At 55.1% G+C, this 23373-nt stretch overlaps 3 protein-coding genes across 8 annotated transcripts in view; 2 read left to right on the forward strand and 1 right to left on the reverse strand.

Annotated features, from left to right (window-relative positions):
- The window catches only part of ZNF598 (zinc finger protein 598, E3 ubiquitin ligase), a 16661-nt gene extending 15832 nt beyond the window's left edge, over positions 1-829 (reverse strand). For all 3 annotated transcript variants that reach the window (XM_065684870.1, XM_065684869.1, XM_065684868.1), the window contains exon 1: positions 469-829. In XM_065684870.1, the coding sequence (XP_065540942.1) occupies positions 469-639 (171 nt within the window). In that variant the 5' untranslated portion in view covers positions 640-829. The remainder of the gene's footprint in view (positions 1-468) is intronic.
- NPW (neuropeptide W) lies at positions 63-14667 on the forward strand. 4 transcript variants are annotated; one of them, XR_010613804.1, is made up of 3 exons: positions 63-223; positions 2018-2342; positions 14260-14554. XR_010613804.1 is itself a non-coding variant. In XM_065684884.1 (2 exons), the coding sequence occupies exons 1-2, from the start codon at positions 12439-12441 to the stop codon at positions 14271-14273; spliced, it is 399 nt and encodes a 132-aa protein (XP_065540956.1). In that variant the 5' UTR covers positions 12382-12438; the 3' UTR covers positions 14274-14667. The 4 variants fall into 4 exon arrangements, 1 of the variants encoding a protein (XP_065540956.1); XR_010613803.1 differs by lacking the exon at positions 63-223 and adding an exon at positions 882-1011; XR_010613805.1 differs by lacking the exons at positions 63-223; positions 14260-14554 and adding exons at positions 882-1011; positions 3264-4927.
- A 6970-nt stretch (positions 14668-21637) lies between these two features.
- NHERF2 (NHERF family PDZ scaffold protein 2) overlaps positions 21638-23373 on the forward strand; it is a 32335-nt gene continuing 30599 nt past the window's right edge. Inside the window, exon 1 of the mRNA XM_065684878.1 lies at positions 21638-21994. Within this exon, the coding sequence (XP_065540950.1) occupies positions 21785-21994 (210 nt within the window). The 5' untranslated portion in view covers positions 21638-21784. The remainder of the gene's footprint in view (positions 21995-23373) is intronic.

The following is a 23373-nucleotide window of genomic DNA, read 5'->3' on the forward strand; positions in this document are numbered from 1 at the left end:
CACAATGCTCCAGGTGAGGTCTCACCAGAGCAGAGCAGAGGGGCAGGAGCACCGAGGGGAAACCCCCTTTTCCAGCTCAAGCCAACAGGGACGGGAGGCGAGGCAAGAGCCAGCCCTGAGCGGACACAACGCGCGCTGCTCCCAGAGCTCAGCAGCGGCTCAGGCAGCGGGCGGGATGACACAGGGACCACGCACCGCCAGCTCCGCAGGGCGAGCCCTCCTGGTAAACCAAACACCCCTTCTGAACGCCATTTCCTTCACGTTTTGCCCCCGACCCTCTCCCGTCCCCTCCGAACGGGGCGGGGGGGCGGAGCAGGCAGCGATAAACGCAGAACGCTCCGGGCTGGGCACGTTCCCCCCCCGCTCCACGTTCCCCTCGGTGCGTTCTACAGCTCCCGGTGCCCCGGCTCCAGGCCCCGCTCTCCACAGCGGCCGACCCGGCCCCAGCCCCAGCCCCGGCCGCCTCACCTGGGCCAGCTCCTCCCGGCACACCGCGCAGTACCGCACGCCGCAGAGCGCCCGCATCCGCACGGAGCAGCGGTAGCAGATGGGGTGGTCGCAGCGGCCCAGCGCCACCACGTCCAGCTCCCCGCAGCACAGCACGCACGGCCCGTCCGCCGGGCCCGCCGAGGCGGCCATGGCGGCGCCGACCCGCCGAGGCCTAGGCCCCGCACCGCCTAGCAACAGCCCACACCATCGAGAGGCACGCCTAGAGCGTCGCTCGGCTCAGCCACCATAGAGACGCGACCTCGCGGATCAACCGGCTTCGGCTGAGCAGCGAGTCTCCACCTAGAGCGGCGCCTCGCTCCCCTCGGGCTGTAAAACGCCACTCCTCCTGACGTCACCGCACGTCCGCCAGCCCGAGCCATAGAGCGGTAGGCACTCGACCATAGAGAAGCGGCGCCTGGAGCGCCCCCCGCGCGGAGCCGCTCTAGCAGGGTCTCGCTGATCTCCCCTCAGGCGGAGGCGGACCTCGTGTGCCGGCGGCGGCGGAGCCGTGACCGGTACAAGGTGCTTTGGACACAGGGGATGTGGTGGGGTTGGAGTCCCATAGATGGGTTGGGAAAAAGCCTGTTTAAAAGTGTACCTGAAACAGCGTGGAAAGTGGGACAGTGAGTCCAGAGGAGCCCACGGGGCTGCTGTGAGGGCTGGAGCAGCTCTGCTCTGGAGCCAGGCTGAGAGAGCTGGGCTGGGGCAGCCTGGAGAAGAGAAGGCTCCTGAAGGGGAGACCTGAGAGCAGCTCCAGTGCCTAAAGGGGCTGCAGGGAACCTGGAGAGGGGCTTGGGACAAGGGCCTGTAGGGACAGGCCAAGGGGAATGGCTTGAACCTGCCCAAGGGGAGACTGAGCTGAGCTCTTAGGCAGAAGCTCTTCCCTGGGAGGGTGCTGAGGCGCTGGCACAGGGTGCCCAGAGAAGCTGTGGCTGCCCCATCCCTGGCAGTGCTCAAGGCCAGGTTGGACACAGGGGCTTGGAGCAAGCTGCTCCAGTGGAAGGGGTCCCTGCCCATGGCAGGGGTTGGGGCTGGAGGAGCTTTAAAGTCCCTTCCAACACAACCCATTGCACGGTTCTGTGATGTTGCACCCATTAGAACAGCACCACAAATGGCCTCTGCTCATGTTGGTACAGTCAGAGCACAACCTGTGCTGCCCGTGGTCACTCACACATCCAGTACCTGCACTGCTCTCCGCGCTTTCAGAGAGAGTGAAGTGGTACCAGAGTTAATCATTGACATGTCCCATTAGTTGCGAGGTAAATGTATGTTCCTGCACTCGCTTTGCTGGTTGATTTTGTATTTGGAAGGTCTGTGTGTTGCTGCTGGGGTGGGAGGTGGGAACTGCAGCTCCTTGAACAGAAGAGGGTGCTCCAGGAGCATGGAGAACAGCGCTGGCAGCGAGCGGCTCAGCAGCCATGTTCCTCTGGAAGTAGAGGAGAAAAGCACAAAAGCTCGTTTGGGGGCAGCACAGAGGAAGAGACGCAGTTTTCCAAACTTTAAGGTCCCCCATCTTTTTCTTTCCCAGATTCCCACTAAATGACCAAGGTGGAGCCACTTTCCTTTCCCCGTGTGGAAAACCAGCTCAGATCCCTGGGAAACACGGAAGTTCTGCTGCTGGATCTACCCAAAACGTCTCCAGAAACACCAGGCTCCTGTTGTGCCACGTCACCACGTGTGTCACCCGCTGAGCAAACATTCCTGGAGTCCTGTCCCCTGAGTCAAGGGCTGCCAGTGTCCCAGGGCTGCCAGAATGACCCCCATTGTGGGGGGTGCCTCCCGTGACCCACAGAGCTGGTGCTACAGGATGAGCACAGCAGGATTCCAGCTCATTCCAAGCTTCCGTGGAGCAGGTCAGTGCTCAGGTTACTCATTGGCATGACATGAGAACCCTTAAGACAAACCATCTCAGCATAAACTACAGTATTTAGGAAGGAGACTGGAGACAAACCACACTGAGTGACGCATTAAAACATACAGTAAGTTCCAAGGATGTGCTTGAGCACATCGTGGCTTGCTCAAGATGGGACAAGCAGCTTATCCTTGTCATTCCTTAGGATGGTAAGGACAATCCTTATCATTCAGATCTGCTTTTTTTTTCCCACTGAATTCCTTGTTATTTGAGTTAAAAGATGCTCCTCATTTTCTTTGAGGCATAAATGATCATTTTAGGACAAAGGAGCATGGAAAACATAGCGGAGTTCATTAAAATGTACCATGGTGTTGTCTAGTCCAGCACCAGCATCATTCAACAACATCTGTGCTCTAAAATAAATCAAGTAATAGGTTTGATAAGTATTTTGGAAAACAGATAAATGAATTTGGCTACAACAGGTAACACTTTCTCCTAAAGAGACCCATTTATCCCACTCCAGAGTTGAGCAGATAATACAGATCTCTCTGATAATAAACGTTAAAGTGTGTTTGGTGGGGTGCTATTAAATAATGAGGAATGGCTGAGGTTGGTGACTGTAATCATTGCAGGAAATGTTCCCCCTCCCCTCTGGAATTAATGATACTGTTGAAAATGTTTTTATGTCCAAACTGCATCATTTTGGAGAGCAATTAGCAGGAGATGAGCTGGAGGCTGCAGCAGTAATGTGCTGTCTTGAGTGTCACTCGTCTGTGCCATTACGCATGTCCCCCCGCGCATGGCCAGCACAGGAGCACAAACACACCTAAATCGTTAGCCCTAAAAGTGACATTACTCATCACAAGGAACATGGAGACAAAGTGACTGGGCACAACCAGGCTTTGTGCTTTCTGTCTTTCAGCTACCTGCAGGGCCAGGAGCACTGAGGACTCACTCCTGCAAAGCACCTTTGTGCCAGCGTGTTTTTCCCACCCATAGCATGTGTGATACTCCTGGTGAAACGAAGCACTGGCTCTCATCCAGTGTGCTGCTGGTAGGCAGCATCCCTGGCAAGTCACCCACAGGGGCATCTTTTGCTTCTCAGGTGGTATTTACAGTAGTGGGTGTGTGAAGAGGGAAACCATTGAAGGTTCTGTGTCCTTTCACAGTGCAGCAGAACTTCCATCAGTAGTGGAAGCTTACACCAGTCAGATGACACACTCCCACTAGTGCTCCATTTCAAACTAGGTCCAGGCAGTTTATCTGGAACAAACCAACATAAAGCTCAGGGGCCCCTGACATAAGAAGGATGTGGAGCTGTTGGAGTGTGTACAGAGGAGGCCATGGAGATGCTGCGAGGGCTGGAGCAGCTCTGCTCTGGAGCCAGGCTGAGAGAGGTGGGCTGGGTCAGCCTGGAGAAGGGAAGGCTCCTTAAGGGGAGACCTTAGAGTAGCTCCAGTGCCTAAAGGGGTTGCAGGGAACCTGGAGAGGGGCTTTGGACAAGGGCCTGCAGGGACAGGCCAAGGGGAATGGCTTGAACCTGCCCGAGGGGAGACTGAGCTGAGCTCTTAGGCAGAAGCTCTCCCCTGTGAGGGTGCTGAGGCGCTGGCACAGGGTGCCCAGAGAAGCTGTGGCTGCCCCATCCCTGGCAGTGTTCAAGGCCAGGTTGGACACAGGGGCTTGGAGCAAGCTGCTCCAGTGGAAGGGGTCCCTGCCCATGGCAGGGGTTGGAATTGGATGAGCTTTAAGGTCCCTTCCAACCCAAACTAGTCTAGGATTCCATGATCCTATAGAGTTACTGCTTTCTTGATGTGTGTGTTCTCAGCCAGCAGAACAAAGAATTGCTAAAAAGCCAATATTCCAACTATTCACCAAAGCCTGTTTTCAACCTATCATCACTTTGAAAACTCATCCTGCAGTTGTATGTGAGTCATGGGCTTAGATTAATTTATTTTGCTGTGCAAAGAGGTTTTTATAATACTCTTCCAATGCATTGAATCATTCTTTGCTGATGACTTAAGGATGCTGGTTTATTTCTCTAGTGATTGCAAATGGAAGCTGGATTGTAGCGCTGAGTGTGACCCCAAAACATAAAGGAACATAATCATATATAATTAACTAGGCTGCAGTGTGTATGCTAAATACCTTGGTTGGTCTTTAGTTCTGTGTGTTGCCAGACAGGAAACATTTCCTTTCCAAGATAAAGGGTTAATTTTGATGCTCAGGATAGTAAATTTCCACATTTAGTCGCTAAATATCACCTAATAACATAAGAAGGAAAAGGCACTTTTCAAGTCATTTAGCCAGCAATAAATATACTTTGGAATAGTTGATAACTCTGCAGACGAGCACAACAAATCCATTTTGCTTAGAAGAGCAACAGATCAAATATTTATAGTTTGGCACTAAAATATCGCGCAAGTGTAGAGCTAAAGGTTATGCCTTGGATTAATTTCATATGCACAGCTTGATGTGGATGCGGTTTGTTTGCAGCAGGATGCTTCGTGTGTAACAGGGAAATTTGCTTCTATTTGTCAAAGTTTCTATTAAAAGTGATAATTTCTTTCTTTTCTGTGTTTTAAATAAGCCTCAAGCAGCCTCTTACTTGCAGTGGCATCACCCAGGTACCTCTTTTCAGGGCAGGTTCCAATTCCATGTGTAATTTGGTGATACAAGCTTTTCTGAAAAGTAACGATTGCTTAAGAGAGGGGGAGGATGACCAGGGAGGAGCAGGATCCTCACAGTCTGAAGAGCTGTATTTTAAGGCATTCATAAACATTAGCCTAGAGATAGAGTTTTCTTTAGCAACGGCTTGTTTGAAGGATGAGAGCAAAGTGCATCTAACAGAAAGTGTAGTACCTAGATGGGAATTCAGAGCAACAACATGGGAAAGGAACAGCATTAGGCTTTAAGGGTGAAACAAGTGTGTAAATTTCCAGAACCACATGGATGAGGACCTCAGGAGAGCTCAATGAGCCAACGTCAGTGGGCAGCAGCCAAACAGCTCCAGCTCCCTCCCTGCTCCTGCCCCAGGCGCACTTTTCAAGTGACAAGATACATTTTCATCCCCATTTCAGCATTGCTAAAGTTTTGGAAGCTGGAGAGGTGAGATGGTAACTTTGGGAGTGAGCTCGGAGCTCCTGCCCAGCCACTCTGCTCTGAGTAATTGGATGCTTTTTGTCTACTGCTGGTTTTTAGCAAGGTTTTAGCAATCTCACACCTACAGGGACACCATGAACAGTGAGAACTACATGTAGGACTTCGGCTTCTTGTAGATTTCGGCTTCTTGCAACACATTTGTAGCATATTTAAATCTAGTTGTAAAGCTGGTCCAGGAATAAGACTGCTAACACGCCTCCCTTTTGGTATCTCCAAGGGGTTTACAAATATAGCTCTTAATCTGGCAAAGTGTTCATGCCAAGCAAAACATACTCCACCTGTGCATCTTTGCTTGAAGACAGATTTTGTTCTCATCTCCATGCCTTAGAGCCCTCTACCCCAATTACCTTACACATGTATAATTGTGTGTACTATATACCCTCACCTAATTACATCTCAAGAAAATAGAAAAGCACTTGGGGGCTATGTGAGATTGGGATAAGAGATCTCAGAGCTGTCAAAGACAAGATGCATCTCACAACTCTTCCTCCATACAGTAAACACGCTTCAGATGGGAGCCAAATATACCCTGCACTTCATACAGCTGGGGATTAGCTCGCTTTCTATTGTAAATTACTTCTAGGAGAAAGACTGAATCATGGGCTGGGAGGGGGCTGAGACATCTGCTTGCACTGGAGACACATCTGATGGCATCTTCTCTCCCCGCTGCTTCACCTGCATTCCACATTCTCCTCTTTGCTTTTCTAAGGCAACGCTGTCACGCCACATCATCAGGATTTTTTCATCATGAGTCTTTGGTGGAGTTATGTCATGTCCAAATCACTCTGTGATGACATTGCTTCAGCTTTTGAGGTATTTAGAGACTCTCAGTACTCTGCCAACCTGTTGGAGGCAGAATAGGCAGAGCACAGGCCTGGATGGATGGGCGATGCAATGGTTCCTGACAGTTCATCCTTTCTCCCAAGTAACCCCATCAGAGTCAGGTTGTCAACTTGATGAGTCATGTAAGAAGTGAAGGATTGTGCCTGTAGCTCCTGAGATGATGGATAGCTTCATTAAGCTTGGGTAGGTGAGGACCCATGTGTGGAGTGTGGTGGGCAGGGCAGAAAACCTGGGCTGGTACCTTGGGTCAGTTTTGGACTCTAGTCAATGATTCAGTTATTCCCTCTCTGTACTCTGGTTTTAAGCAGAAATAATTCCACTGACTCAGCTGAGTGCAGTGGGCTTTAATTATGGGCTGTAAAGGGCTTTGAGATCCTAAATGATCGATGTCTTGAGAGTGTGTGTGATTAGTAACCCGGATGCATGTTGGGATCTCAGGATCTGAGTGAACAAACAAGTTCCTTTGGCTGCATGAAACTGTGCAAAAGTATCCTAAGTCTGGGGTGGGTTTTTAACTTAGCGCTAATGGATCCATTGTTTCAAGTAAAGGTTTCTACTGCTCTTGTTATATCATGTGTGACATTTACAGTGCTCTTTGTTCCATTAGCAGAGTAATTTGAGATAGTTTATTATCCTTTGGAGACTTCTCTGCGTGCTGTTTAACTTCCATGTGACTGGACCCTGGAAAGAAATCTCTTAAAATAGTACAAGAGTCTAAAAATAGTGAGGAATTGTTCATTTCTTAGGAATAGAAGAATTAATTTAGTGCACTTTAATAAGATCTGCAGCATTAGGAAACACCACTTCTTGTTTCCTCTTGCTCTTCAGAGCCACCAAAGTATGCAGCAGCTTTCTCAAGAAGTCAAGGTGTGTCTTTCCTCCCAGTTGGAAATCGTAATTTGTTTGTATCAGTTCCCTTATTTCAAAGGAACAAAGAAACAGCATTTAATCAGCATGTTCTGAATCACTGGTGAAAGGAATCACTCCGTAATCTCAATTTATTACATGAGGACACACTCTAGTTGCTAGAAAATGGCAAAGGCTGTTATTCCTGGGACGATGTGCCTGGGGTGCTGTCACTGTGGTCCCCAAGGGACTGAGACTAGTTGGATCCCGCTCCTGGAGTGGCTCATCCCCACTCCATGGCAAAGCACGCTCACTCTGATTCACCAGCAAGCTCAGGGGTGTACTGGGTGCTGGGAAGAGTCAGGCTTTGCTCAGCCACATCTGTGGGAATAGGGGTTTCTTCTTGCCATTAAGACTTCACTCACTCCTGTCAGAGTAATGCAGGAGGCTGGGATGTGAGTCTGGGAAAGTCGGTGAAGGGTGAACAGCAGAAACTCGGCATGCAAGGATGCAAACAACTGACCTCCTCTGCAGCTGGATGGGTATTTATCACATCCACCCCTTCAGATCAGATCTGCAGTTCCAAGTTGTGCAGAGGCTGAGCTTTGCACCTTATCTGAAACAACTGCCTGCAGCAGCATTAGGCTTTGCTCTGGCTCAGGATGGTTGAGATGAGCTTTTAGGCAGAAGCTGTTCCCTGTGAGGGTGCTGAGGCGCTGGCACAGGGTGCCCAGAGAAGCTGTGGCTGCCCCATCCCTGGCAGTGCTCAAGGCCAGGTGGGACACGGGCTTGGAGCAAGCTGCTTCAGTGGAAGGGGTCCCTGCCCGTGGCGGGGGTTGGAGCTGGATGAGCTTCAAGGTCCCTTCCAACCCAAACCAGTCTGGGATTCTATGAGTGTGGCATTGCCTGGCAGGGGATGAGCAGCAAAACTCATCCCTGCTGCAACCCCTAACTTCAGCTCCTTGGCCGGTTTTGTGCCTCCAGCTGATTTCATGGAGGTGAAGCCTCTTTTGGCTGGTTTGTCCCTGTCTCTCTGGGACAAACCTGCATCTTTCATGGGGAGGCAAAGCCAGACGGAGTCCCTAGGCAAAGAACCTTGGTACCCGAGCTCTGTTATTTGCCAGCCCTGCCGTTCCCTTGTGTGGTCTTTGCCACCTCGCTTGAACACTCTAAGCCTCCATTTCCCAACCTGAAAAACAGGATGATCCCAATTACTAGACATGTGTGACTTTGCAGAGGGCAGGCTCTGTGCCAGAGTGCAGGAGGCTCCTCACTCAAAATGATGTTGTGTCCATCCTCTCATCATACTCCCACAGGGAGATGCAGTAGAGCCCAAATGACCCAGAAGTGTCATGTAGAGCAGGAGTGTTAGTGCCCAGGCCTGCAGAGCCCCCAGCACAGGGCTGGCCCCTGCAATTGCTTTGTTTTCATGCTGGGCTGAGTCTCAGACCTTCCAATAAACACCAGAGTCATTATCATCAAAATGTGGGAAATGCTGTCATTAAACCAGCCCGCTTTAGTTTTCAAGTGCCTCTTTCTGGGACATCAAATTCATTTAGATCATTCTCAAAAGCCACAAATCCTGAATGGGTGCAGTAATGTGTGTGGTGGGAGGCAAGAGCACTTCAGGCATTAAATCGGGTGAGAGGGCTCTAAGAGAGCGGGGCTGGGATTAGTGCAGGGATTTAAGACGTGATGCCTCCAGCTTGTCCTTCTCACCCCCAGCCATGGGGTCTCTGGCAGTTTTTCAGGCTGAAAGCCTGGTTCATGCTCTGATATCTCTGCTTAGAGCTGTGGTGAGGAAAAGGGACGTTCCTCTCAGAGAGCCCAAGCAGCAGATTCTGCCTCTTACAAAAAGATCGGTTTTGTTCCAGAATAAAAGAAAACCTTAACTCCTTTCAGCCCTATGGTTACATCCCACTCCCCTTCACTTTGACATATATAGAATAACATCATTAAGGATTCATCCAAGCACTGGGGCAGCTGAGCAAAGTCTCAGCTCAGTGTCCATGTAGTTGGTAAATGTGATGCTGGAGCTAATGGTTGTGTTTATTAAAGTGAAAATGTAAAAGTGGGGCTTTCAAAAGGGCTTGAGATCAGCTGGGCCCTTCTTGGGTGACCACAAGCACCTGCAGCTTATAGAAGTGATACAAAAGGCTGAAATCTCTATCCCATGGGAGTCTGTAGAAGACTTCCATGGGAGCCAGGATCTGTTCGAAACCTTTTTATCTACTAAGAAGAGCCAGGATTTTTCTCCTCTGGGGGAGATCCTGGCACAGAGACCACCTCAGAGCAGCACAGTGCTATGTGTCTGCTGATGTGCTGTGATGTTTGTAGGAGCATCAGCTCCTGTGAGGGGAATAGGAATCCTAAAATCATATTTTAGTTCCTTAGAATATAAATAGAAGACAAATTGCTTGTCAGCTGCTTCATTTGGGAGATATTTAAAAGTACTTGGGAGAGGAAACGTGCTCCCTGCTACAGATCCGGAGCTTTGCTCTATCACCCTGAAGGATCTCCCAGAGCCTTGCAGACACAACAGGCTGTAGGCAGGAATCATTCACTGGGTGGAAAGAGTTCAGTTCAGTTCCCGGAGACTTTATCAGCATGACAAGTTATTCAACTTATGCCAAAAATACACGTAAAAGACACTTCAGGCAGATCTCTAGGAATGAGCAAATCTTCCACTCCCGGGTGGGAAGGTTGAGCCCACATTGGTGCAGTGAAACGTCAGCTCCTAAATCTGCTGTTTGCTCAGGGATGGGGCCGAGGCAGGAAGGAGCCTCTGCCTTGTGCACACTGAGAGTCAGGTCGTTCAGAATTGATCCATCTCTTGGGAGGAGAAGGAATTATAATGGTTTTTATTGAGTGAACCAAACCTGGCAGCATGTGTCCCATTGTGATCAGGGTTGGGTGGCCAGGGAGGGATGTGATGCTGTCAGTGTTCTGTACTGAAGCCATTCATTAATGGCTCTATCGAACAGGAGAGTGGTGAGGCTGTTGGCATGTCCAGAGCACTCAAAGGGTGACATGAATAGGCCACCCATCAATGATATGCTCGATGGGAGATGGGAACCTGGCTTCATCCTTACTGTAAGCCTGGATGCTTCCAAGAAGTTGGGCCATAGGTGAGTTGGATTCTGTCGGTCTGGTTCATTAATAGAAATGAGCCATACTCTGCACGTAATTTCCAGTACTCCACTTGGGAAAAAGCTGGGAACCCCTCCATGCCAACTGGGAATTTCACTTGCTCCTGGCCTTCCTAGAAGAGGAAAACTGTGAGGCTCTGCACTGACCATCTTACACCTCCCCATGTCTTACTGCTTCTTTGCACTTCCCTTTTCCTCCTCCTCCTCCCCACAGCCCCTAGCCCTGCTCTCCCTGCCCGTGCCTGGGCAAGGGGCTGGTTCCTGTTGGAGGAGATTGTTGCTTGGCCAAGATGGGCAGAACCTGCTCTTGCACACCAAGGGGTTCCCAGCATGGGTCTGTCTGCTGCTTGAATACCCGAACACGTCCCAGACCTCAGCAGAGGGTCACAAAGCACCAACCTGTGGTAGCTGAGCTGGTGGAGAAAGCATTGCTGCGTGGAGAAGATGGGGGCTGGCTGGATGCTGGAAAGAACTGGGAGCCTGATGGTGGGAAAGCCGGCTTCCAGGTTGCTTGGAAGCAGGTTAAAATAACACCAACAGGGAGAAATGGGCACAGAAGTGGCTGGGAATACCAGGTCCTGAAATTCCTCTGGATATTGAAGGCTTCAGTGAAAGGAAGACAGATTGGCTGATGTCTCGTGGGAATCAGGGATTCATCTCTGGTAATCTTTTGTTCCTAAAGAAGACCTGGAAGAGCAGGAGCAACTCACTGAAGTAGCTGTTCAGGTGGAAGTCAGGCAGTGGCCACTTCAAACTGCGATGGAGAAGTGACCAGGGAGGGTCTGAACTGTGCACGAGCACAGCTGCAGTCTGAGCCTCCCCACGGACTCTGTGTCTTGTCTCTTCCCATCACTTTACACCTCCAAAACACTTGTGACTTTGCCCTGCACTGAGGCAAGTTCATGGGCACCTGAAGCACGGGTGGGATGTTAGAGCTGAGTGAGATGGGAGGCAGGAAGATGGAGAGGAGCCATGGGACACAATGCTTCCTGGGCCCTCTGCCCCCCAGCACCAGCATCATCTCTTCACCACGGCAAGTAACCAAGGCAGGGCTTCAGTCTCCACCACCCACCTCCCTCTGGGACCCCACTTGGGATGAATTTTGCTGAAAATCACTGCAATTTGTTCTTACTTACAATTCCTGTGCCTTGCAGTCAGTCAGTCCCTCTCTAGGCAGCAAGCTTTACCTAAAGGAGGGATCCAGGACCCTCTGAAGGTCCTCACTTGCAGTCAGTTTACAACATCTCTTCCTCCAGCAGTAAATCCTGCTGCTTTTGAGCAGGTCCTGAGGGGCTGGGGCGGGTGCTGGGCTGTGGAGAGGTCTGTGAAGTGCAGGGGGATACTCAGTGCTGCAGGGGGATGTTGAGGGTCATGGGAAGCATGCTCAGGGCTGCAAAGGGGACCACAGGGAGGTTGCTTGGGCAGTGAGGAGGATGCTCAAGGATGCCTGAGATGTTCAGGGCTGCAGGGGGATGCTCGGTGCTGCGGGGGGGCTGCTCAAGGATGCAGGGGAGATGCTCAGGGCTGCAGGGTGGATGCGAGGGGCTGCGGGGGGATGCTCAGGGATACAGCAAGAATGCTCAGGGGTACAGGGAGAATGCTCAGGGCTGCAGGGGGGATGCTCAGGGACAGAATGGGGATGCTCAGGGCTGCAGGGGGGATGCTCAGGGACACAGGAAGACTGCTCAGGAACAGAGTGGGGATGCTCAGGGCTACAGGGTGTATGCTCAGGGATGCGGGGGGATGCTCGGGGTTGTGGGGGGGATGCTCAGGAATGCAGGGGGGATGCTCGGGGCTCCCGGGGGATGCTCAGGAATGCAGGGGGGATGCTCGGGGCTGCGGGGGGGGATGCTCGGGGCTGCGGGGAGGGGGATGCTTAGGGACGGGAGGGATGCTTGGGGCCGTAGAGAGGATGCTGGAGGGTTGCAAGGGGAAGGCGGGGGCCCGCAGGAGGCGGCAGGTAGGAGGTGCGGGGGGCCGGGGGCTGCCGGGGCGGAGCCGCGGGGGCCCCTCCCGACGGCCGTTATAAATCGGCGGGGAGCGGGCGCGGGGCAGCGATCGCTGGGGCGCCCGGGGCCGGGGTGCGCCCTGCCCGGCGGGATGGCGAGGGGGCAGCTCTCGGGGGGTGCCTGGGGGGCCCTGGTGCTGCTGGGGCTGATGCTCCCGGCGGCGCCGGCGGGCGCCTGGTACAAGCACGTCGCCAGCCCCCGGTACCACACGGTGGGACGCGCCTCGGGGCTGCTCATGGGCGTCCGCCGCTCCCCGTACCTCTGGCGCCGGGAGCTGCCGGCCGAGCTCCCGCGACGCCCCCCGGGACCGGCCGCTGCCCCGCAGCTGCCCCCGGGCCGCCCCGACGGGGAGAGCGCACCGCCCGCCCCGCCGCCGCTCGGCCCCGGCCCCGGCCGCCTCCTGCAGCGCCTGCTCCGGCGGGGATGGAGCTGGGGCGGCCCCCGCCCGGCCCCCGCCCGGGCCCCGCCAGGCTCAGGTAACCCCGGTCCCGACGGGCGGGCGGGGGGCGGCGGGGTCGGGCACCGAAGGTTGCTTTTGAGGGCAGCCACTGCCCGGACTGCGGGCTTCGTGGGGCGGTGTGGCTGCGGCACCCCGGGGTGCTGCGGGCGGCTCACCAGGTAACAGGGGTGCACGGAGCCTTGGAGGGGCTTCACCAGCTAAGTGGGGGTGCATGGAGCCTTTGAGGGGGTAATTGGGGTGCACGGAGCCTTGGAGGGGGTTCAACACATAAGTTGGGGTGCACAGAGGCTTGGAGAGGGTTCACTGAAAGTAAATGGATGTGCATGGAGCCTTGGAGGGGGGTCACCAGCTGACGGGGGGAGCACAGAACCTTAGAGGGAGTAATTGGGTGCATGGAGCCTCGGAGAGGGGTTAACAGGTAACTGGGGGTGCACAGAGCCATGGAGGGGGTTCACCAGGTATCTGGGGTGCAGGGAGCCTTGGAAGGGGTTCAGCAGGTATCTGGGTGTGCATGAAGCCCTGGTGGGGGTCATCAAGTAAATGGGGGTGCGCGGAGCCTTGGAGGGGGTTCAGCAGGTAAATGGGGGTGCTCGGAGCCTTGGAGGGATGTCACCAGTTATCTGGGGTTGCACAGAGCTATAGAGGGGGTTCACAAGTAACTGGGGGTGCATGGAGCTATAGAGGGGTTCAGCAGGTAACTGGGCGTGCACAGAACCTTTGAGGGTGTTCAGCAGGTAACTGGGGGTTCAGGGAGCCTTGCTGCAGTCTCCCATCCTGCAGGCAGTGGGGTTTCAGGGTGCTCCAAGCATGGAGCTGGGCTGCCCCGATGTGAGGTGCTCCCAGTGTGACCCCGCCAGCACCCCGCTCCCTGCGGGGCTCAGCTGAGCTCCGAGGGGCTGCTTGCGCCTGGCTCCGGACAGTCACTTTCTTGCCTTTTACGTAAAGCTGGAGCCAACATCCAGCTGAAATCCACTGAGGCTTTTAGCCGTTGGATCAGCCCCTGAAGCATGTAGCTGTATTCCTCATTCCTTCATTTTCTGGAGGAAATCTGGGATTAGGATCTCTCTGGGACAGCCCATACAGGGAAGCTCAGCCCTGTGTTACGTCTGCACCCGTTCCATTGCCTGGCTGTGTGCCGGCAGAACATCCCAGGTACCACTCTGAGGCTCCAGACCTGCATCCATGCGTACATCCCTTGATTTCGCAGCATATTTCCCATGGAATCCTCCAAGCCTTGTGTTTAGGTGTCTGCATGGGTTTCATCTGAGTGGTCGCAGTCACCACAGGTTGGATCTGAGCCCATGGAAGAGAATACTGGATGAATATCATGGATGCAGCACTGGTTTAAGCACTGTACAGAGCAGAATTGTGGTCCCGCTTTGGGAGGACAATGGTGCACAGTTGGATGCTCAGGTGAGGCTCCAAAATAACCCATCCCCTCTTCTCTTCCAGCTTCTCCCCCTTGAAGACATGGCTCTGATCCGCCGAAGGGGCTTGGCAGAGATGCTGCAAGCACCAGAGGAGCATCAACTGCCTGAGGTGGAAACTGCTCACCCTGCCTGGTGAAGAAGAGTCTCACCGGTGGATGTCCTGGTACTCTGACCTCTCTGACACCATATAGACAATTGCATTCCAAACCAACCCTGGTTTTTCATGGCTGCTGCCCAGACGCAGTGGTAAATTCATGTTGTTTTCAGGTCAACCCATGCTCTGAACTTGGGGAGAAATAAACAGGGAACAGAGTTTATTTTTGTTGATTTTTTTTAGCTGTCTGGCCTAGCTGGTTTGCAGTCTGACACAACCATGTCCCTTTGCTTCCTAGGAACCTGCCCTCATTAAATGAGAATCGATCAAAGGAAACTTTGCCTTCCTTGTGCTCTTGTGTTGTGGGGTTTCTCAAAGCAAAACCTGGTTCAGACACTTCAGCAGACGGGTCACTCCCAGATTTTTCTGACATGATTTAACTCCTTGACACAGTTTCTTCTGCAGCTTTACAGTAAATCCCTTTTACTGCCTGTATGGGAGTTCCTGCCAGGCCAAGTGTCAATTACGATGACAGAGTTAGAATCTTTCCCGGACTGGGCTGCACAACAGCTCTGTGAGTTCTTGCTGCTCCAGTTCTTTATTTGCCTGCTTAGAATTTAACGTCTCCACTGATGAAAAATAAATGTTATTCCCCATTAAAGTAGGGAGAAGCATCAGGGCCAGGCAGGAGCCCAAAGGAAAACTGAGGTTTGGAGGGGCTGAGCCCGGCTCCTGTGAATTGCTGAGCTCTCACCCGCCGGCGCTGGCAGAGTTTGCAGGAAATCTGGCAAAAAGAGACGTTTCCACCCTTCTTGTATGAGCTGCCTGCTCCTGCCAAGCCCCTGTGGCTGACCATGGAGCTGGGACAGCGGGGTTTGTGCTGCCTTTGGTTTGGATCTGAAAGGAAAGCTCCTCATGGTGCTCATTAGGAAGTGTGGTGCACACTGAGCCCTGCCTGCTGCTGCCCCTTGAGGGGCTGCATCACCCCCCTCCCCAGGTCTCAGGCTGTATTTCAGGTGCTATAACACATGAAAAATCATTCTCTCCCAGCTCATTCCCAACTGTTTTTTACTCCATGGCCTCTCTCCTTCCCCCCTCCATGGTTTTCTTACTTCTGCTCTTCATCAGTGCAGTGCCTGGATGGGTCAAATGAGCCGCGATTGCCAGTAACCCATTAGGCAGCTGCACTTGAGCAGGGCTGTACCTGTCCCAGTGCCAATGAGCCTGTGGAGCGGCCACTGAGGCAAAGTGCCCTTCTTGATGGAAGTAAGTGATAAATGAGGTAGAAAAGGTAAAGTGGGATGCACAGAGAGGGGGATGAAGGGTGATGTGATGAGAGATGAGGCTCAAGTGTGCACTTTCACCCTCATCTGTTCGAAAGAGATGCTTCTATGTGCAATTACTGGGGCAAGGCAGCCAGACACTCAGTTAACCACAAACCCTTCACTTCTCACCTTGTAAAATAATGTTTTCTGTTGAGGAGCATGAGCTGACTCCCCAGTGGGTTGTAAGATGATTTCCTCTGTGCTCCCAGCTCTCCAGAGAGGTCTGGGCTTTCCCTGGGGATCAACAAGCCCCATAAGGAGGAAAGCTTAGGGTGGTGTTTAATTATCCCTCCTGCCTTGGGCAGGACCCAACAATCCCTGATGGATGTTCATCTCATCCCTTCTAAAAGAGAGCTCCTGGGGGACATGCTGACTTTCCCACAGTCTGCCTCCTGCCCCTCTCACTCTGGAGCTCCATGCCCAGACCCACAACTTGGACCATGGGGACCCCATGGATGCTCCAAGATAAAAAGCAACCTCAGGGGTTCTCGGGGAGGATGCTGGTCTCTGCCCACCATAGGCTGCATTTGCAGCGAGGAGTAAAGAGGGGGGACAAAAGCTTTCAGGGGAGCATGGACAGGCCGAGAACCACAGCACCATGTTAGGATCCTGGCCCTGGTGCCCCCTGATCCCCATGAAGCAGCTTTGTGGGGGGTAACTGCAGCCAAGGAGGTTGATTCCCAGCACCTCTTTGGGTTTGGGAGACATGGCAGGGCTCAGGAACCACCAGATGATGGGGGGACACATCACCCATTCCCTCCTGTCACGTCCCACCAGGTCCCTGAGGCTGTAGAGTGGTGGGCAGGCTGCAGGGAGTGCCAGGAGTGGGTGACTTTTCCGTTCCATCCTGTGGCCACACTGATGGCAGGGGATGCAGAGGGCTGGGGAGCTGCAGCAGAGGGGAGGATGAGCCCGGCCACCATGCCCCCGTCCCTGTGCCCTTGCAGAGCAGGGAACATGCTCCCTTTGTCTTCACAGAACCAGCCAAGGCCACAGGCCTGGGAGGGGATGGAAGCGGAAGGGGATGGAAGCTCTGTGCTAAAGCCCGTCCTGCTGCTCCATCTCAGGATTAGGGCAGCCCAGGAATGGGGCTGCTCCTGGGCTCTTGGTCCTAGCACAGCATACGTGGGGTTTGGACCTGGATCCAGCTGCTGGTCCAGGTCCATCCCTGAGGTGCCCCCTGAAATCTCTGTGGACCCAGCTCCACTCTCTGGAGCCGGGGCTGGCTGGCACAGGGAAGCTTTCCTGGCTTTCCTGGATGGAGTGTGCCATCACCCAGCCTGCCATGCCAGGAGATGCAGTTTGTTCTAGTGCAAGAGGAATCCCAGGGGCTGCATCGGCAGGAAGACGTCCCACCCCAACCCGGCCCAAGCCCAGGTCAGCTCCCTTTCCTTCCCAGCTCCCCAGCCTCTCCCAAGGGAGCAGCAGCATCCACCGGGCACACCAGGACAGGGGGCTTTGGGGAGGGCAGGAACCGGCAGCCCCGGGGGAGGTGGGGTGAGCTCACAGAGGGGCTGGCCCATGAACACACACAATGACTGCAGGGCCCCTGCGTGTACCCGGAGGAAGAAAACTCCCCAAGGAATTTCCTCCTCTGTCGGCTCTGCCCAGGAGCTGTTCCTCGCCCCGCTGGGATGCAGGATGCTGGGGCTGAGCTGGGATAGTTTGAGCGGCTGGGAATGGAGAACTGTTGGGCAGAGCTGGATAGTCCTGGTGCAGAACCCCAGGCTGCAGGACCCACTGCTGAGGGTCTCATCCTGTCCCACTGAACTGTCCACAGCTTCACACTGACACCACCCAGGGGAATTGAGGAAGGCTGGTGATAAGGGGCAGGAGCTGCAGAGAACAGGAGATAATGGTATCTCTGTGCCAGCTGCGCTGCCTGCTTCCAAGATGTCCAGGGTGCTGATAAGGTGACAGTGACTTAGAGACACAGACACAGATCTCCTGGCTGCACAGCCCCGGGCTGTTCCTGGGGTGCCTGGGGGGAAACACTGGGTTGGGACCCTTCGTGGGTCCCACGCTCCCACCCATGAGCCCCTTGTGCTGCTGTGACTGGGCTGGAAGAGGAGGTTTCTCATCTCCATCCACCTCCAGCCCTGCAAACCCCTCCTGATCTGCTTCTCCTGCTCCTCACTCAGGCCACCACCACCTTGGGGCTCAGGTCCAGCTCCCCTGTCTGGTGGCATCGCCCTGCTGTTCTTCTGGCAGGGCAGGAGGTGGCTGTGGTGCAGCGTGGCAGGCTGGGTGCTGGCAGGGACCTCAAGGGTGCATTCCTGCCTGGGGAGGTCCCTTCTGCCACGATGGCACTTCCGCAGACATGCTCCGCCACCAGCCTCGCCCGGGGATGGGTGCTGCTGGGAAGGGGTGCTTGGAGGATGGGTGCTCCCGGGGACAGGGCACCCCAGAGCCAGCCAGAGGGCTCCGTGCTTCTCTTACATCCGTGTCCTTGCTGTGGCAGGCACAGTGGCACTGGCACCGGCTGGCATCCGGCTCAGGAAATGGGCTGTGCCAGCACCAGCCTCTCCAGCAGCAAATCCCTCTGCAGTCCCGTATCCATGTGGTTTTCCTATAGCTGCCAGAGCCATTTCAGCTCTTCCAGGGGAGAATGGAGGTCAGTGTGGGGTGCCCGTGCTGTGGGGACATGGTGGGTGCAGAGCAGGGTGGTTTGCACAGCACCGGGATGTGGGAGCAACATCATTGCTTCCACACGTATCCATGGATGTGGGAGAGCTCAGGTCCCCTCCAGCTCTGTACCTATAGCACTGCATCTGCTTGCAAACAAGAAGGGACCTGGCAGGTTGTGCAAGAGGGATGTGCCAGCTCTCAGCAGCGGAACTGAACTTTCTGGACTGTCACAAGCCACGAAGCGTACAATTAATCCCCCTAATGATCGGTTCCCCTTCCACCCCCAGAAATCTAACCTGGAAACCGTTTACAGCTCAATAGTGCCACACACAGAGGCTCTGAGAAAATGAGATGCTGCTTTTTATGAGCTCTCCTCTCATTCCCTGTTCCTCTGGCAGCACAGATAAGTCATCGGCCTTTCCCTGCTCCATGTGAGCCGCTGCTCACAGCACCCGGCAGCCCCATGCTGGGCGATGGTGAAATGAGGGAGGAATGAGCTCAGCCACATCCATGCGGGTGGAAAGCCCAAGACTTCATTATTAGTGGTCAGAGCTAATTGCTGCAGTAGCAGCAGCTTCCTGTGGGGACCATCAGACACCCCCAGTGATGAAGGTACCAAAGAAAGGAGAGCTTTTGCCTTTGGGCCATCATCTGCCAAAGAGGAGACATGTTTGCAATATGTTCTCAAGGGCAGACCTGGTGGCTGCTCCCTTTCTCCCTTCCCGGGATGCAGGCCGCTGCCTTGGGCTTATCCTGCTTGGGGTAGGAGCTCCGCCAAAGGGAGGGCAAGGAAAAGGCGCTGCCGGACACTCCTCCCTTCGGCTTTCATGAGACACCGTTTCCACCTCAGCCCTGGGAGATGCTCTTCCTCCCGCTCAGCCTCCTCCTCCCCAGCAGCGCGTTTGGCTGCTGTTTATCCACTCCCTGCTCCATACCCGGCTTTCCACCACGGAGCTGGGGATCACTGAACTGGTCACAGCCAGGCTTCACATCACAGGAGACCTCGGCCACCTTCTGCCTTGGGGTGGAGGAAGACCTGGGTCCCTGTGCCCAAGCTGAGGGCACAGCACAGCTCCCAAAATAGTGGGTTCAGGTAATAAATGCTCCAGTTTAGGCTCCCAGAGTGTGAGACCAGCAGCAGGAAGGCAGAATTCCTGCTCTGAGTTGGGCTCTACCAAGTCCCATACATGTCCTTGTAGGAGGGGACCTGACGGTGGCTGAGACTAGGGTCCTGATGCCCTTGGGAGTGAAGGCTGGGATGCCCTTGGATGTAGACAGGGATGCTTGGGCATTTCCGCCGGGTTATGTCGTCTTGCCGGGCACGTAACACTTGGTGTCTGGCCCTCCTGTATTCCTCTAGGAGGAATAGATGTTTTCTGGGGGAAAAATGCCTTTTAGGGACACTGAAGTTGGAAAAAATGCATAAATCCCGGCCACACTTGAGAAAATGCCTGTGCTCCAATGAAACCCAGCCCATTTTCACCTTTTTGAAACGCGCTTTTCTCCCTTTTCTCATTTTGCCGTTTCAAAAGACATTCCAAAGGGTTAAAATATTCCGACCACCCAAAAGATTTTCTCCCCCATTGTTTTTATTGCATTGAATAAAGAGAAAAGGGGTTTTTTGTTGAAACCAACTTGACACAACCCCTCCTCCTCCCCCCCGCCTGGGCTTTGCTCTGGTCATTGAGTGGAAAAATCAATTACTCGCACTCCTCCAGCGCGATAAAAGGCTCCGGGACTCCACAAAGAGCCTCAAGGGAGCACTTGTGTTCTACAGCAATAAAACAGGCCCCGAGCTTCCCATCTCTCCGGCTTCCTCCGGTGTCACCCAGGATCTTGTGCCGGGATCAGAGCTTCTGTGGCAAAGGGGCCTCGGCACAAAGGCAGCCGGTGTTGTCCTTCTCTCCTGGGATGCAACACCCAAACAGCACATTTCCTATGGGAATGAGGGTGGGCAGGGTTGCTGGAGGGGAATAATGCCATTCTTTTCCTCTAAGACACACCACCAAGCATCTTTTAGTTTCAAGCATCATTCCTTTGAAGACTGATTTTACATCTAACTGCACTGAAGTCTTTTTATTCAGCAGACAACAAATTAAGTGAATCAATATTCACTTCTGGAGTCTTTTCTTTGCCACCTCAAGCTGTGGTTGCTTCAGCTCTGCAAAGACCAGGTACGAAAGCAGTTGAGGAAGGAGAAATACCAGAGGAGGGTGAGGAACCTGTGACACAGGAACGCGGTGCCCAGCAGTGTGAGAACTGATCCAGGTCATTTCCTCCTTGTAAAAGATTTCAAGGAAATGAAGATGAGGAATGAAGAAGGGTGAAGATGGTTTCACCCAAACAAGCCCATTCGAGGTGAAACCTGGACAACCTCTCCCAGGGGCACCTGGATGGAACAGGAGCCTTTCCCTGCCAGGAAAGTCTGGTATTGGGCCAGCAGAGCTGCCCATTGATGAGCACCATCCCCAGTCCGGGGCTTGGCAGGACACAGAACATTTTGGAGCTCATTCATGTCAACCTATGGAGTGCATCAGCCCATGAGCTGCAGTGGGTGCCAGTCTGGCCAGCTCAGTGGAGACATCCCACCAGGACCTCTGCATCCCACTGTAGTCACAGGCTGGGGCTGGGGCAGAGGAGCTGCTGGGCTCCATCCTCCCTGCTCTGGACCAGGGGATCCCAGTGCATCCCATCAGCTCAGGATGACCTCTGGATGCATTCACAGCTTCTGCTGCAGGCCCTGCTCCCCACAGCTTCCCCTCCATGGCCCCGTGGCGGGGGGCGGCTGCGCTGAGCCGGGGATGATGATCCCCGGCCCCGGTACCCCGAGGATGCACATTCCGGGGGTCCCAGCTCAGCGGCTCCGTGCCCGGCAGCAGGCCCGGGGCTGGCCTGGGGGTGATGGGCTCCAGCCGGTGCCCGCTGGGCCGCCACCGCCTGGGGGCTCTGCGCTGCACCGGGAGCGGGGGAACGGGAACCAAAGCCGGAGCGGAGCCCGCGGAGCCCAGGTGGCTCCGATCCGTGAGTGCGGGAGGCCTCGATCAGCCCCGGGGGCACCGGCGGCACCGGGGCTGCATCGGCTCCGTCTTCCCGGTGCCGGCCCCGGTGTCAGTCCCAGTCCCAGTCCCGATCCCGGTGTTCTGGTGTCGGTGCCGATCCCGGTCTCGACTCCGCCCGTGCCCGTCCCCCGCCCGTCGCCGTCCCCGTTCCTCGCAGCGGCTCCGCCCCTGCTCCGCCCGCCCCGGCCCCGGCCCCGGCCCCTGCCCGTCCCCGCCCGCCGCGCTCCCGGCGCCGCGGGGCAGCGCGCAGCATGGCCGCGGTGCGCAGCGCCCCAGCTCCGGCCCCGGCTCCGGCCCCAGCCCCGGCTCCGGCCGCAGCCCCGGCCCCGGCTCCGGCCCCGTCCCGCCCCTCCGCGCCCGCCCCGGGCCGCGCATAAAAGCGGCCCCGCTGCCGCCCGCCCGTGCCCGCCCTCCCGCTGCCGCCGCCGCCGCCACCGGGCCATGGCCAAGGACCAGCTGAAGCCGCGGCTGTGCCGCATGCTGAAGGGAGAGAGCGGTTACGGCTTCCACCTGCACGGCGAGAAGGGCAAGAGCGGGCAGTTCATCCGCAAAGTGGAGCCCGGTTCGCCCGCCGAGGCGGCGGGGCTGCGCGCCGGGGACCGCGTCGTCGAGGTGAACGGGCTCAACGTGGAGCAGGAGACGCACCACCAGGTACGGGCAAGAGACCGCGGTACCCCCGGGGTGAGAGCCCCGGCTATGGACCTGCATCCCCGGCTTGGCTCTGCCCTGCTCCAGCCACCACCGGGTGCTCACAGAGGGGTGGTTTGCACCCAAAACAGCTGTGTTGGAGCATCCTCAGGGGGATGATGCTGGTGGAGCGGGGTGGGTGCCCCCCAGATTCGAGGCCTGGGCTGCAAAGGTGGAGGGGCTTTTGTGTGCCTGGGACACCGGGTTCCCAGGAGAATGGCTGCGCGGTGGTGTCTGACTCGCTGCTGCTGTGTGAAGGTGGGAAAGCCGAAGGTGTTTCGGTATGGGCAGGGCACTGCTGTGTTATGCAATCTCTGGTGGAAAGGAATGGGGAGACTTGGGCTTTATTTCCAGCTCTTGGCCCCTTTGGGTGAGCTGCTCCTGCTTACGCAGCCCAGAGCGTAGAAAGGTGCCTGAAAATCTACCCACCAAGCTCTGCAGATGCTCAGCCGTTTGGCTTTGCTGAGATGGGGCTTGCGGGGAGAGAATGGTTGGTGTTAGACCACGGCTGTGACTGGGGGGAGCTGAGCCATTTCTCAGTTCTGTAGCAGAAGCTGCATGCTTCAGGCTCTGTCATTTTCTGCTTGTAAACCGAAACTTGCGTTTATTACCTAGTTTAGGCCGAAAACACAAGCAATGAGATTCAAGCTGCTCTGGGGACACAGAGCTCTGGGGCACAGCCCCAGTGTGCTGGTTGGCCTGTGGGGCTCTGGGAGGTTTGATGCTTTAGTAACCTAAAACACACATCCAGCCCCGCTGCCAGCGCTTTATCAGGGCAGAGCAGGGATGGGCCTCATGGAGCTTGTGGACCTGGCAGGGTTTTGGGGGGTTGTAGGGTCCCAGCCGTAGATGTGGCTGTGCTGGAGGTGAGGCAAAGCCTTCCAGGTGGCTTCAGTAAAGGCCTCTCCACAGGCTTGGTGTGTTCTGTGGCTGATTGAGCCTGGCTGGCTGATCTGAGCCAGCTGTGCGTAGTTAATGTTTGTCTTGAATGTGATTTCAAACCCCTTGAAGGAGGATTCCCGTCTTTGATCCAGCTGGGCAGAAAGGAGGGCTGTGTGTTCCTGCGAGGCGCTGCGTCGTACTGGAAGCCATCAGAACTCCCTGCTGAAGCTGGGATGCTGGGATGGGCGATAGCGGAGCGGAGGCAGCCAGCTGAGCCTTTGAAACGTGCAGGGCTCTTCCATAGGCAAGAGAAATGGGAGAAATTCTCCTGCCTTCCGTTTTCTGCTGGTGGAGGCAGGATGGAGCCCTGGCAGTCACAGAGCAGTGAATGGGATGGAGTGTGCCCGCTCCATCCGGGGTGCTGTGGATCTCACTGCTGTGATGGCATCAGTAGGTGTGAG

This window comes from Lathamus discolor, chromosome 6 (assembly GCF_037157495.1).
Source record: "Lathamus discolor isolate bLatDis1 chromosome 6, bLatDis1.hap1, whole genome shotgun sequence".
NCBI lineage: Eukaryota > Metazoa > Chordata > Aves > Psittaciformes > Psittacidae > Lathamus > Lathamus discolor.

Bases quoted from the DNA above. Each gene is read 5' to 3' on its own strand.
- NPW (XM_065684884.1), top strand. From the start codon at position 12,439: ATGGCGAGGGGGCAGCTCTCGGGGGGTGCCTGGGGGGCCCTGGTGCTG.